The sequence below is a fragment of the Pempheris klunzingeri genome, chromosome 13, assembly GCF_042242105.1.
Source record: "Pempheris klunzingeri isolate RE-2024b chromosome 13, fPemKlu1.hap1, whole genome shotgun sequence".
Taxonomy (NCBI): domain Eukaryota; kingdom Metazoa; phylum Chordata; class Actinopteri; order Acropomatiformes; family Pempheridae; genus Pempheris; species Pempheris klunzingeri.
This window is the reverse complement of record NC_092024.1, coordinates 12,920,402-12,933,423: the sequence shown is the minus strand read 5'-3', so window position 1 is coordinate 12,933,423 and position 13,022 is coordinate 12,920,402. Positions and strand designations below refer to the sequence as shown.

The 13,022-nt window shown below is 46.7% G+C and overlaps 2 protein-coding genes across 2 annotated transcripts in view; one reads left to right on the top strand and one right to left on the bottom strand.

The window, feature by feature from the left end:
• Positions 1-1,924: 1,924 nt before the first annotated feature.
• On the top strand, positions 1,925-4,343 carry id2a (inhibitor of DNA binding 2a). Its single transcript, XM_070842960.1, has 3 exons — positions 1,925-2,333; positions 2,653-2,713; positions 3,657-4,343. The coding sequence occupies exons 1-2, from the start codon at positions 1,980-1,982 to the stop codon at positions 2,707-2,709; spliced, it is 411 nt and encodes a 136-aa protein (XP_070699061.1). The 5' UTR covers positions 1,925-1,979; the 3' UTR covers positions 2,710-2,713; positions 3,657-4,343.
• Positions 4,344-5,754: 1,411 nt separating this feature from the next.
• kidins220a (kinase D-interacting substrate 220a) overlaps positions 5,755-13,022 on the bottom strand; it is a 43,253-nt gene continuing 35,985 nt past the window's right edge. The window contains exons 27-31 of the mRNA XM_070841866.1: positions 10,088-10,204; positions 9,822-9,920; positions 8,714-8,932; positions 7,698-7,919; positions 5,755-7,313 (exon numbers count right to left, since the gene is read on the bottom strand). Of these exons, the coding sequence (XP_070697967.1) occupies positions 6,426-7,313; positions 7,698-7,919; positions 8,714-8,932; positions 9,822-9,920; positions 10,088-10,204 (1,545 nt within the window). The 3' untranslated portion in view covers positions 5,755-6,425. The remainder of the gene's footprint in view (positions 7,314-7,697; positions 7,920-8,713; positions 8,933-9,821; positions 9,921-10,087; positions 10,205-13,022) is intronic.

Sequence of the window (13,022 nt, the reverse complement as noted above, 5' to 3'; positions counted from 1 at the left end):
ACCAGATGTGGACACAGACTGCAGGAGCTCCAGATGATATTAGAAATTCATAGCACAAATAATAATAATAAAAAAAAAAAAAAAGCACAGGATCGTCAGACCGCTGAAGGAGGAGGTGGAAGATGACCGCGCGTAAAAACAATGACACTTGGTGTTTTGCTGGATTTTGTTAAATACAGGGAAACATTTCACTGGTGTTTTCTCCGACTGTTGTGTCCAAAAGGCGCAAAGTCATCATCATAAAGATTATTATAGGTTAGAGCAACTTTCTTTCTCTTCGCCCTCCCTGCTCACAATAATCCAGGGAACAGCTTGCTCGTGTTTTCCACAAAGATCCTACCTGCACTCTTTTGGTCCATTAGGATTACCTCGGCTTTTAGGATTTCCTTCTCTGTGTCTTTCTGCTGAATTGCTATTAAGATAAACAAGAGAACATCACAATTGTAATCTTTTCATCTCCCAAGTTTTAACAGTGACTCCCTGCCCGCACCTTTAAAAACACACTGATTCTATTTTACAGAGGACATTTAACCCACAAAGTAAAGACCCAGCACATCAAACCCCCAGTCCTCCCTCCCGGGGGGCAATTAGTTAGTCCAGCATCAAACAGACTCCCACCTCCTTCTGAAGAATGAAGCGCGTAATTCCTACAAACAAACGGCTCATTCAGAAAACATTAAAGTGTCAATAGTAGTTAATCACCTCTTCACGTGCTCAGATATGAAAACCACATTTTCAGGCCGTGACCAAATGAACTCTGACACACAACACACTCAGGTGACAATTAACGCTGAAGAGCATGGGACCTTGACTGATGCACTTAGTTAGATCAAAACATGTAGAGGCGAAACCACACTGCACAAAGCCTTACACAAGGATGGACTATGGAGAACAGTGCGTTAAAGTTCACCTCTTAAGAATTCATCTTTTTCTGATGCTGCTGGCGTGCACCATCTCTAACATGGTGATAGATCACACTTTCTACACTTCACTGTGGGAAAATAATTTGTTAAAATCTGCTGGTAACGCTGAATAAAGAATAGACGACCCTAAAGTGCGTCAAATTACTGAATCATATCTTTCGGACCACCACAAACCACAAACTCAAATAGATCCCCAAGCTTTATTTTCTCATGCGTAAAAACACTAAAAAAAAAAAAACAGATTCGTCTCATCGCTGGTCTCACTATTTTTCCTGCTGGAAGCCGCTTCGCTTTGCCACTCAAACATTTCTCCCTCAGTCTGCTGTTCGCTCTCAGAAACTTGCCTTCACACCGGTCCGGGCAGGAGGGAATTAGGAATCATCAGGCGCGCCTGACATGGCACCTATCATCACTGCTCCACACCTCCAGGAGCGCACATGTCAGCTAAATGGACAGGCAGTAGAGGAAAGAGTGATGGCTGACAGTGTGTGTAAGATCATTTCTATCAGACATAAACTCCCTGTATGTATCCATCAATTCTTATTCTGACTGGAACCCTTTTGATTTCTAAACACATCCTCCAAAATACATTTCTGCTTCGCTGCTGAGCCACGAGATCAAATTTAAATCGTGCAGGCGAGGGCATCGGCGCGCACTCACACTTTGACATAGTCAATTGACAGCCATGCGAATCATTAATTTTCTTGATCAGAAACAGGTAAGGGCTTAATTTTCCAAATTGCCCACCGGAGCTGCTGAAGCGCCCTCTGGGTTCCGCCTCCAACATGCGTTGCCACTGGTAACGCGCCGCAGGAGGGGCGGGATTCAAGCCCGAGGAGCCAATGGCGGAGCTACAAGGCGCTGAGTGACACGATGTCCTTGGCCAATCCGCTCTTTGGACCCGCCTGTGTCGCTCGCCCAGCCTCCTGCCTATATAAACCACACTGACAGCTTGGTAATCCAGTCTGATCGCTGGTCGTCTGGCAAAAACAGGACTTAAAAGAAGCAAGAAAATCGGCACACACAACCGCTCTCGCCTAACTTAACACTGACAACATGAAAGCAATAAGCCCCGTGCGGTCCTTCCGGAAAAACAACGCGAATTTATCAGAGCACTCCTTGGGAATCTCTCGGAGCAAGACCCCGGTGGATGACCCGCTCAGCCTGCTGTACAACATGAACGACTGCTACTCCAAGCTGAAGGAGCTGGTGCCCAGCATCCCCCAGAACAAGAACGTCAGCAAGATGGAAATCCTGCAGCATGTCATCGACTACATCCTGGACCTGCAGATTGCGCTGGACTCCAGTGTCGCACTCACCAGCCTGCATCACCCTGCGCGGCCGGGGCAGGCTCCCTCCAGGACCCCCCTGACCACCCTCAACACAGATATCAGCATCTTGTCATTACAGGTAATTACACTGTAGCTAAACACGCATCCTAATTGGGGAGGGAGGGAGGGGGGGGGGGGGACGGGAGCTTGGTGTGCTGTGGAGGACGTTTAGTGGGTTTTTATTTGTGCGCATAGCCAGTGCGTCTTTGTAGCCTATGCGTAACTCGCACAAAATGGCTTGTTGGAAAAGAAAATGGCATGTTTTATTTTCCTTTTTGTACAGAATGAGACGAGGAAGAGATCCGACCTAGATAACACTGTTGCAACGCCCGACACCTCGATCGGATGCTGCGTAAAGAATTAACATTTGGTCTGTTTGTTTGTTTGTTTGTTTTCAGTCCCCGGAGTTGCCATCAGAGCTGATGACAGATGACAGCCGGACTCTGCATCGTTAAAGCGGTAAGTAGGCTGCGCTCATGTCTGCTGCTGCATTCTGTCCAGGGCTCTTAGGCTCCGCTACAGCCTGTCTCCCAGTCTGCTGGAGCAGAATGGGCTAGAATTACCATTTACCAATCCATTTGTTCCCTGCTAATGTGGCTGTCGTCTCACGTTGCTGTAATGGTCCCCAATATGTTTTGCATGAGAATGCGCCGCAACACTGGGGCGTCAGTTATGACGAGGCGCAGACAGTTGGCTCGACTTGCATCTAAATTTGATCTTATATGATATATATGTGTGTGTGTGTGTGTGTGTGTGTGTGTATTTTAAAAATCAGCTACAAGCCGCATCTCAAACCAAAAAACAAAAAAAAAGATCACAGCATGGGCTCCTTCTGGACTTCAGTGTGTCAGTAAAGTGACCCAGATTAATCAAATAATTCCGTGACTCATCCGCTGTGTCCGAAGACGTTTCGCTGGCACACATTTTGCATCGGAGTTTGGTGGAATAACACGGGAGGGAGATCCACGCTGCAGGCTGCTGCGTGGGGTTACTGTATAGAAGTAGCAGTCGTCAGGGTCGTATTGTACCCTCTTGTGTCTATAATGAAGAGCATCTGCAACAGGAAAATAATGGCTGTTTGGATTACTGCTACTACGACGTCTGCACATAATTGGTACAAGAAGTGGGTAGGCGCCAGCTGAGCGGCAATTACGCTGATTCTTCCCCAGATTGTAGGCTGAAGTTGTGCGAAAAGTGTGTGTGTGCGTCTCTCTCTCCCTCTCAGTGTGTGTGTGTGTGTGTGTGTGTGTGTGTGTGTACATCTGGAGCGCAGGGTTTGCTTAGTATTGGGAGTGTTTGGTTAAATGTTAAAAACTGCGGCTTCCTCCCTGGCGCCAGTCTGTCCGGATCTCTGCCCTGTTTGCATTTTCTAAACACGCCTCTCTTTCTCAATCTTTTGCAGGTGTTTGGTCAAGACGCAAAAACACACACAGGACCTGGGGAGCAGGACTTTCCCCCCTCCGTCCTCCAGGCCTGGATTTTTTTTTCTCCTTTTTTTTTTTTCTTCTTCTGACGCTGAAATCAAGAGACTTTTGCTTATTATGGGACAATCTTATGTGATGTGTTTTCTGTTTGGACACTTCATTATTATTTAACTTAAGACTTTTTTTTTTTTTTTTTATTTGTGGGTCCTTTCTGGAAATGGAAGGCGCGTTATATTCCCGACAGTGGGAGGAAAAACGAGATTATTGTCACAAGGATTACCCCCCCACCCCACCCCCCCTTCCTCCTCCTCACCTCTGTCCCTCTCCTTGTTGAAGTCTTCGCTTTTTTTGCGGAGGTGGGAACGTGAATAGCAAAGACAACTTGGTTAGTTTCTGTAAAAAGTTTAGTCTTGTCTTGTCAGAGTTGTTGGCACATGAAGGACTGGACGTTGTTTAAAAAAAAAAAAAAAAAAGAAAAGAAAAAAGTTAAAATGAGAGAATGAAACCGTGTGAACTCTTATCGGGAGTTTATCTTGTATAGTTGCAGGAATTTGAAATTTCTGCAAAAGTGTAATGTTGTACTTAATTATGCTGAAACTTTTTATAAAAGTAATGTAAATTGTACCTTTTTTATACAAAAATAAATCAAAAACGCAATTTGGACATGTGTCATTTGGGGTGGGGAGTGAGAATTCAATGTTGGTGTCGGTGGTTTAGAAGAATCCAGCGGTGCGTAAAAACCCAGTTTCCAGCTGTGCGTCCAGCTGACTTTCTACACAAGTACACGAGGCGCTGTTATGCGTGGGGAACATCTGACGCACTTCAAAAAACAAATCCCACAACAAAGTGTCCTTATCAGACCTGCACTGTGTGACCTGTAATGATTTAAAACACGGCGTCAACACCTCCCCGAGGCAAACACGACCTGGGGGCACACGGTTGCATAAAAGCTTATTTAGGGCGCACTGACTGCACTTTTACTTTCTCGCATGCTATGTAAAGTAAATGGGATTAAATGGTTTAGCGTGACAGCCTGAGCCATTAAAGCAGCTCGCTGTGGGCTGTTTGAACACAAGTATGGAAATTTAACTTGAGGTGAAACTGGGCCGGTGACGCGTTACTGACTCCAAACGTGATCTCCAACTTCACTGGAGCAGGAACTCTTCTCATGTTTAAAAGCTGTTTGAACCTTAGTCGCCTTCTGTTTTTTTTTTTTAAAGTTTACCAAACACCCCTCAAATAACTGGTGACCTCAGCTGTCATGTGACAGACTAAATAACACTGGTGTCCAATGTTTGTCTTTATCAGCCGGATCACTTGCAGTGACTGTAAACCACGCTGCTGGGGTGGGGTGGGGGGGGGGACTACCAGGTCATATGAACACAGTGAGCATCTGAAATGAAACTTCTTAAACATATTCTAGGGAGTGACTGAAGTGGTCTGAATCACTAGGTAGTGTGCACTGTACTGTAAAGGTGGTATTAAGGATGAGTGTGGTAAGAAAGGCAGAGGTGGTTAATATGGGCTATTGGATGACACAGGAACCCTGTAGTGAAAAAAAAAAAAACCCCAACTGTCAATCATCTCCTCCCTACAGTAAGACATGGCCTCTCGAATATTTCCACACTGCTGAGCTGCCAACTAAGCATCACATTTCTTGATCAGGTGTGAGCTTTACAAGCACACACTCCTTACTTGATAAAACACATGTAAACTGAATCGAGCAGTCACTTCAATATGGACGCAGAGTATCTCAGAACCCCTCCCCCCCCCAAAGGACCCCAGCAGGTCACTGCACCAGACTGAGCTGAAGTTGTTACCCTCAGTAGTTCATAACAATGACAGGCAGCGCCGAAGACACCAGCCTGCAGCACGTTTGTATGGAGAGTGCGCCATCTATCGGAGATTAGAAGCCCTCCCCTCACATGCCACCACCTCCTTCCTTCCTTCCTTCCTGAACAGGGAGGACTCTTAGTTTGAGTATTCTGGTTTATTTACAAGCTAAATACTAATCCGCTAATGCTTCAATCCACAAACAGCAGATTTTCTTGTAGAAAAGAGAAAATGGGAGATTAATTTCAAGGGTCCACATAGCAAAATGTTTATTGATTCACAAAGCACAACTTCACAAGGAACTTTGAAACAGACAATCACCACCAGACCAGTGCATGCACTTCCTCTATCACAGAAACAGCCAACAACACACTGTCCACATCACCATCTATTTGAAATGGTCAAACTACGGAACGCTGCACTGCACAAAACACTTACGAGGCGGAAGTCCTCGGTAACACTGAGCCTTTTCAGTCGTTGCTACATTTCCTGAAAAGCTTTTTTTCCTCTGTAACATATGATGTCCACAACATACCATTTTACCACTAAACACACCATTTCAGCAACCACAGGAGAAAGAAATCACGCTCCTAACACACGGGACGACAAAAGGCCTTGTAGCATAAAAACAAGTTTTGGTATCGTTCAATTCCAAGTCCAATTATGAAAGTCTTTACACTTTTTATTTTTTAAATGACGGTGATTTGGATTTTTTACCAACTAACTAATTAAAACTTTTGAACGCACTACTCTTAATTCACAGTAACACTTTCTACATTTGCTTCCTAACAGTCGAACACAGACCTACGCTAATTCTTTGGAACACATCACGGCACAAACTGTATAATAACGTCACCAACAACATTGAGAACAGTGTCTCTACGTGACCCTTCTACGAAAGAACAACCAGCCTCTCAGAGGACGCTCTCCCTCTCATCTCCCAGGCTGATGGTGCGCAGGTTCTGGTTGTGGATGGTGGCAGCCGTGGTGTTGTTAGTGCTGCTGCCGGGCGTGATGATGACAGCTGGCGGCACGTTGATGCTGGAGGGGGAGGTGGTGGACTCGGTGCCTGTGATGTTAGCCGGCTGCTGGTGGCTGTTGTTGGTGTTGGTGTTGGTGTCGCTCGGGCTGTTTGTGTTGTTATTGAGGGTGGTGTTGCTGTCGGTGCGGTTGAGGTTGCTGACCCCGCTGGACGGCCACCCGTCATCTGGGCTGCTGGCCATTAGGCTGGCCTCGGACGGAGCCTCGGAGCAGATGGACATGCGGGCCACCGACGCGTCCTGCAGGCCGCTCAGGCTGCTCGGGAGGAGGCCTCTCTTCTTCACCAGGCCCTCCAGCTCCAGTTCAATCAGGCTCGGCTTCAGTCCTTCTCTCACTCCTTCAGCCTCCTCCAGGGAGCGGTCTGAGGAGCTGTCACTGGAGCGCATCCCTGAGTCGGACGAGTCCTTCTTGTCCAGGATGATTTCTGCGAGGAAGCCAGGCTTGGTCAGCAGCCCGGTGGGCTGGGCGCTTCTGTGGTAGGACGGGGCACCACCCTCTTTGTGGAGGAGAGGTGTGGTGTTGTCAGCTTCTTCTGGGCCAGAGTCTTCATCGCTGGGCAGCTTACGGTACAATGCCTCGGCTCCCTTCTTCCTGGAGCCCGGAGTCCTGGAGGAAGCGCTGTGGTCCAGCTTCTCATCCTCCTCACTGATGGGGTCTAGGAGCTGGGCATCGGCCCCTGAGGGGAAGTCTGTGGCATCGCTAGCCTTGGAGCCTCTCTTGGTGAAGGACTTGCGGCCGTCTTGGTCAGCTCCTTCCTTGGCCTGAGGAGAGGGAGGAGGATTCAGTGAGAGGAACATGAAAATATATAGAACCCTGTGCTACTGGCCTCTAGGAGAGAATTCCTGCTTCCTCTTTATATGCCAAGAGAAACAAAGACTGTAAGCCAATAATTAAAAAACACAAAAAGCAGTGATCTCCAGTTTCCCAGCCCAGAATAAGACTTTTGCCGTTGCACAAGCCAGAAGAATACGACATTTAAAAACACAATGATGTAATATACAGGCTACACATAATGACAGCAGTTACCACAAGGTATTTTTCTGTAGTCTGACGGTGGGAGCTTCTATGCTGATTTGACTGAACTTAAATGCCGTCAGTGATGCGATGACAAAAACTCGACAGTGTACTTGTGAGTGTCTACCCACCCCTTTGTCCTCTGAGCTGGCAGCCTGAAGGAACTGTCCAGGGTGGGGCTGCACAGGCCTCTCTCCCCCACTGCCGGACATCTCCAGCTGGGCCATCTGAGCGATGTACTCCCTGTAGGCATCACGATACTCGGCCTGCTGCTTGTCTGTCAGCTTGCAGATGTCATTAGAGGATTCCTGAGAGTTGAGGCTGGACATGCTTGAGGTGTGGTGACTTGCCACCTGACAGTATAGAAAAAGTTGGATTGGATTGTGCATACATGCGGGTGACTTTGTTCAGGAATGCATTTATGTTACAAGCAGCTGCAGAGTGAGACTGCTGGCTGGTTGATGACCTGAACTGACACTTTGATATAATAAATATAATGACGTGGCACTTAAAATGCTATAATTACTAAGTACCCAAAGAAATATTTAGAACATGAAAATCAGATGCGGCGAAAAAGTTACTGGCAAAGACTGCAGACAGAGTGGCAATGAAAGCCGCGATGTGTTTTCAGTGTTGGATAATTTGAATTTGAGCAAGATCGCGAAGTGAGATCATATAAAATAGCAGCAGAGGCAGCTGTCTGTGTGTGTGTGTGTGTGTGTGTGTGTGTGTTGGTTTGTGTCTCAGAGATTTGGCAAACTGGGAATAGAGAAGGTGAAAATAACGAATGGGGGGCCCCTTGACACCTCTTGGTGCACTGCAGCGTGTGTATTTTTAATTCTACCGTGTTCAAGAGCAGCATAAGCCATGTTCTTTTCTCACTCGAAACCACATTAATGTGAAACCAGTGAGGTCACAACACACAGGCTTGGTGCAGACGACTTGTGGCCATGTGACAGTTTGGGGAGTTTGACTTTATGACCATTTACAAGCGTTGCATCCTCACACGTATGCTTACACCAGCACCTTTAATGCCTCTTATCTCTTTGCACGTACAGGTGAGTATAATGTGCACGCAGTTCACGTCTGTCTGATCCTATCTGCTACTGTGGTATGTTTACGCTAAGCTCCTGACAGGAAGACTGACCGGCCAATGTGAGTTGTTGCTGTGTCTCGGGGGTTCTTCCAGCCCCGCTCCGCTGAGCTCCTCGAAGCTGAGGCTGAGGCTGAAGGCCGCCGCTTCATGCTGGGCTCCCCCTGAGCGTCTGCTAGGCTCCCCGTGGTGCACGCTGCTGCCTTGCTCGCTAGCAGCTCGGGACTCATCCTGAAGCAGAGCCTGGCTTTCAGCAAGACGCTGTTCCATCACCTGAGAAAGGATGTCAGGATTCAATATTTCAGATCAACAAGTCATTTGACTTTTGTTTCGGGACAGACAGTCAATGGTAAACATGTTTTTTAAAGCATGTGACGTACGAAGCAAGTATGTTTGACAGCAACAGAGTGAGCTGTTCCTTAAGTGGAGCTATTCAGCTGTCCACTCCTCCCCGACAATAACCTCCCTTCATCCAGATATCAGTCAGCCATCTTGAACCAGATGTCTGTGCTGGCTGCGTCCTGGCAACACAACACTGGTTAGTGCACAGAGCTGTAAGGACACTGCACTGTCCAGCTGCTCCTACATTAGCTCTGCATTGGATCTCCTGTAAAACACAACCAATCCAGGGCTCTGGTTTGGTATTAGGAGCACAGACTGACATCTGATGAAGTGGAGCCGGCTACATGTGTTAGTGATTTCAGCACCGGCTCAGCCAACTGGACTCCTGGCTGACTGACTAGCCCCGTTCTTGTAATACGGATTATAAAATCTCCATCCCAATATCTCATTGCAGCGCAAGATGTCGTATTACGAGATTCTGCCTTGCTTCGTTTCGGTATAAACAAGAGCTGACATATGTCAACAGGAGGGTCCTGGCAGGGCTGAGTGTCTGCAAAGCCTCACAGAGTGAGGAGAATGTATACTATTGTAAATCTATTTCAGGCCATTACTCTTTAAGTAATGAAGGAGTAGTTGTTATTGCTGTTGGTGGAGTGATGCTTTCTTCATGATATACGTCTACTGATGGCCCACTTTGAAACAAAAACACAAAAATCTTCTTTGATCCTACGTATAAAACTATACATAGATGCCCATAGCAGCAATTTTAAGCAAGGCTGTGAGGTACGTAAAGCCACCCAGAAGAGAAATGTAGCCTCACCATTCCCCTGAAGAGCTGCCAGTCACCAAAGTTCATCTCCATCTCTTTCTTCAGCTCGTCCAGGTTGCACTGAGTCAGCACTCGACCATTTATATTAGCCTAGAATGGACAGGGACGGGAATGACTGGTTTGCTTGCTTATCGACTGACATTACTGACGTGTGCAGAAAACAATCAAATGCAGAATGAGCTGAATGAGGAAAAGTAGCTGCACAAAGAGTTTTATTTAAGAGTAAATGAAACATACAGTAAGAATGACAGACCCACCTTCTTTATGGTGGAGGTGTACTGAGGCAGCATGCTGGGGTCGAGTCCATCTGTCTGTTTGAGACGCTCACACACTGCATCTGTGTTCATGGAGCTGAGCAGGACCGCAGGAGAGACCTACGCACGCACACACACGCACACGCACACACACACACACACACACACACACACACAATGCTCAGTGTGTTTTTGTGAGTTAAGGTTACCAGGTTACTGCGCCGTTAGCACACTCTGTTAGGCCAACTCATCACTCCTAACACATTGATTAGGGCAAAACGAGCAACATTTCCTGGCAAAGAGACGTGCAGACCTGTTACTGTGAGGCACACAGAGGTGAAAAACTGCAATCCCACCCAGTAATTCTCCCTATCAGTCACACAGTGTAAGTGTTAAAGTAAACAAAGCTGCCAACCTATCCAAATACACTGTTACCTGCTCTTGTTCTTTTTCTCTGTGTATATATAAGCATGTAAAGTGTGTGCACAACACTTAAGGGATGGAGCCTCTAAGTCTGTGAGTTGCTGTTGAGCCAAGCCACACTGAGGCGGCGGCCGCCAAGCAGCTACGAGGCCTGATGTGACTAATACCAGCGGCCTGTTGATGCTGTCTAAGGCCTCACAGATAGCCGACATGCCACCCGCTGGCAAAAAAGCTAAACAAACCTCATCCACCCTCCTCGACCCACTCCCCCCCCCCCCTTTCTTCACTCACCCCTCTCCCTCTGGCTCTGCTTGTCTTTATGAACTCTCACTCTTGTTTCTTTCTTCCTTCCCTCCCTCCCTTCCTTCCTTCCTTTCTCCACATTCCTTCCCTCCAAGTCTCTTGTGCTGACCTCCTCTCTAGTTTCCATCAATCCGTTTCTCTCTCTCTCTCCCATCTCTTCCTCCGACTCCCTCCCTCTGTCCCTACCTCCCTCGTCCATCTCTGCTCTCTCTCGGCTATTAACACCATTAAGACATGGCTTCAGACTAAGCCCCCGGCTTTGTTTCTGGTTTCGAGGGAGAGAAGAGCAGAGCTTAGTCGGACTGTGAGTGGTTGTTAAACAAAAAAATAAGCAGCTCACACAATACAGTACACAATAGTAGGTGCCAACTTTCTGTAGTGGTGGGCAAGAGGATGAAGACTGGCACTCTGGGAGTTTAGCTACTGTTCACATAGTAGAGGACTTACTCTAGTATGAAACTATGTTAGTGAATCTACTGAGCAACTACAGGACGTGAAGTTGTGTTTTGCATTTACTTCTAAGGGATGAGTCCATAGAATCTCTTTCTACGGCATGCTTGGTAGTATCGAACCAGTGTGTTATATATGAGGCAGAGGTACATGGGAGATGGAGTAAAGGGTTGGATGCAGAGATGAAAGTAGCCATGAAACCAGAGGTGTACCTGCTTTAATTTGTAAGGCAGCGACTTTAAATGCTTGATAAGGAGACAAAAAGAAGCAGACGGGCAAATAGTCAGACACAAATACACACAGACATTTATAATACTATGAGGACCGGGATTACCTGTGGAAAAAAAGGAGGGAGGAGGGGTGCAGAGGCAAGAATTAAGACAGAAAAGACAGACAGAGAAGAAGACAGACACCGGCACACATGTTGAAGTCGTCGTCAGGGGACAGGAGAGACAGTGGCCACAGAGCAGACAGACATTTATCCGTCTCGCAACAGGGGAGCAGACGGCTCCTTCACAGCAGTCGCAAGTCAGACTGGAAAAGAAGAGACTACTGGAAGTCAAATTATTACACAAGGAGATTTTGTTTTCGCTGGAGTCAGCAGGCTTTTACAGTCATAATCTTCGGAGGCAGAAAGGACTGCAGATGAGACAGAAAGAAAGACTGAGTGAGTGAGAGAATGAGACATCTTTTAGTCTGTGCAGGAAAAGCAGAAGTTTCAATTCAGGGAAGGGCTTGAATGCGACTCCTCGATTCAGACTGCAAGCGCGGGTTCTAAGAACGTGAGCGAAAGCGCAAATGTCTGCGTATGTGTGTTTGTGTGAACCCTCCCAGTGTGTGTGTGATAAGACTGTAATTACAGCTGGGCTGAGCTCAGGGCTGGGCAGAAGGATGGGGAAGAGGAAACAGAGCTCTGTGAGGGAGGAAGCGTCTTGGTAAGGAGATAAGCTCTACCAGCGCTGGGCTCATTGTCAGTGAGCGCGCGCGTGTGTGAGTGTGTGTGTGTGTGTGTGCATGCATTGCCAGCCCCAACAGTTGCTCTGATGATAATCCCGGCAGCCCGAGGAATCCACACTCACACTTATATCAGCTAAGCAATTACACTGGGCTGGGCCCGCTTACATATCCAAAGACTCACACAAATGAGTGAGTGTGCACACACATCCACATTCACAGATTTGCAGAAATACAGGCGCTTGTGAACACCACACACAAGAGATCAAGTGTGAACCACAAAGGGATAAGATGGGCTAATGCACACACAGAAGCCAGAATGGGATGAAACTGATGAAGTGTATACTTAGGACGAAAGGAAACAAAAGCCAGGGAAGATATGACGAGAGAAAAGGGTATAAAAATTTAAGGCAGCGATTGTTTGAAGAAAAGGAAGAGTATCGAAGCCAAAATGTAAAGGCACAAAAATACAGACAGAGAGGGGAAGAATCATTACATAGTAATCTAAATTCAAATCTTTCATACATCTCATTTAAATGCATGCTGGCAGTGCCCTGATAAGTGGCTTTGTAGGGTAGAAATCTCCTGAGTAGTGTTATCTTCAAATTGTTCTAATAGTGGCTGCTCTCTGTTAAAAAACGTGTGAATATCTGGTGTAGAGATTCATTTCTTTTCCTGAAGTGGGTTAGCAATACTTTTATGTCCATTTATAGGAGCACGGGGACTGCTACTCTGCCATCATCATAGTAAAATTAATTCAGCGAGTTACATTTACATATGCTGAAGTTAAAGTTAAGTTAAGAAAATG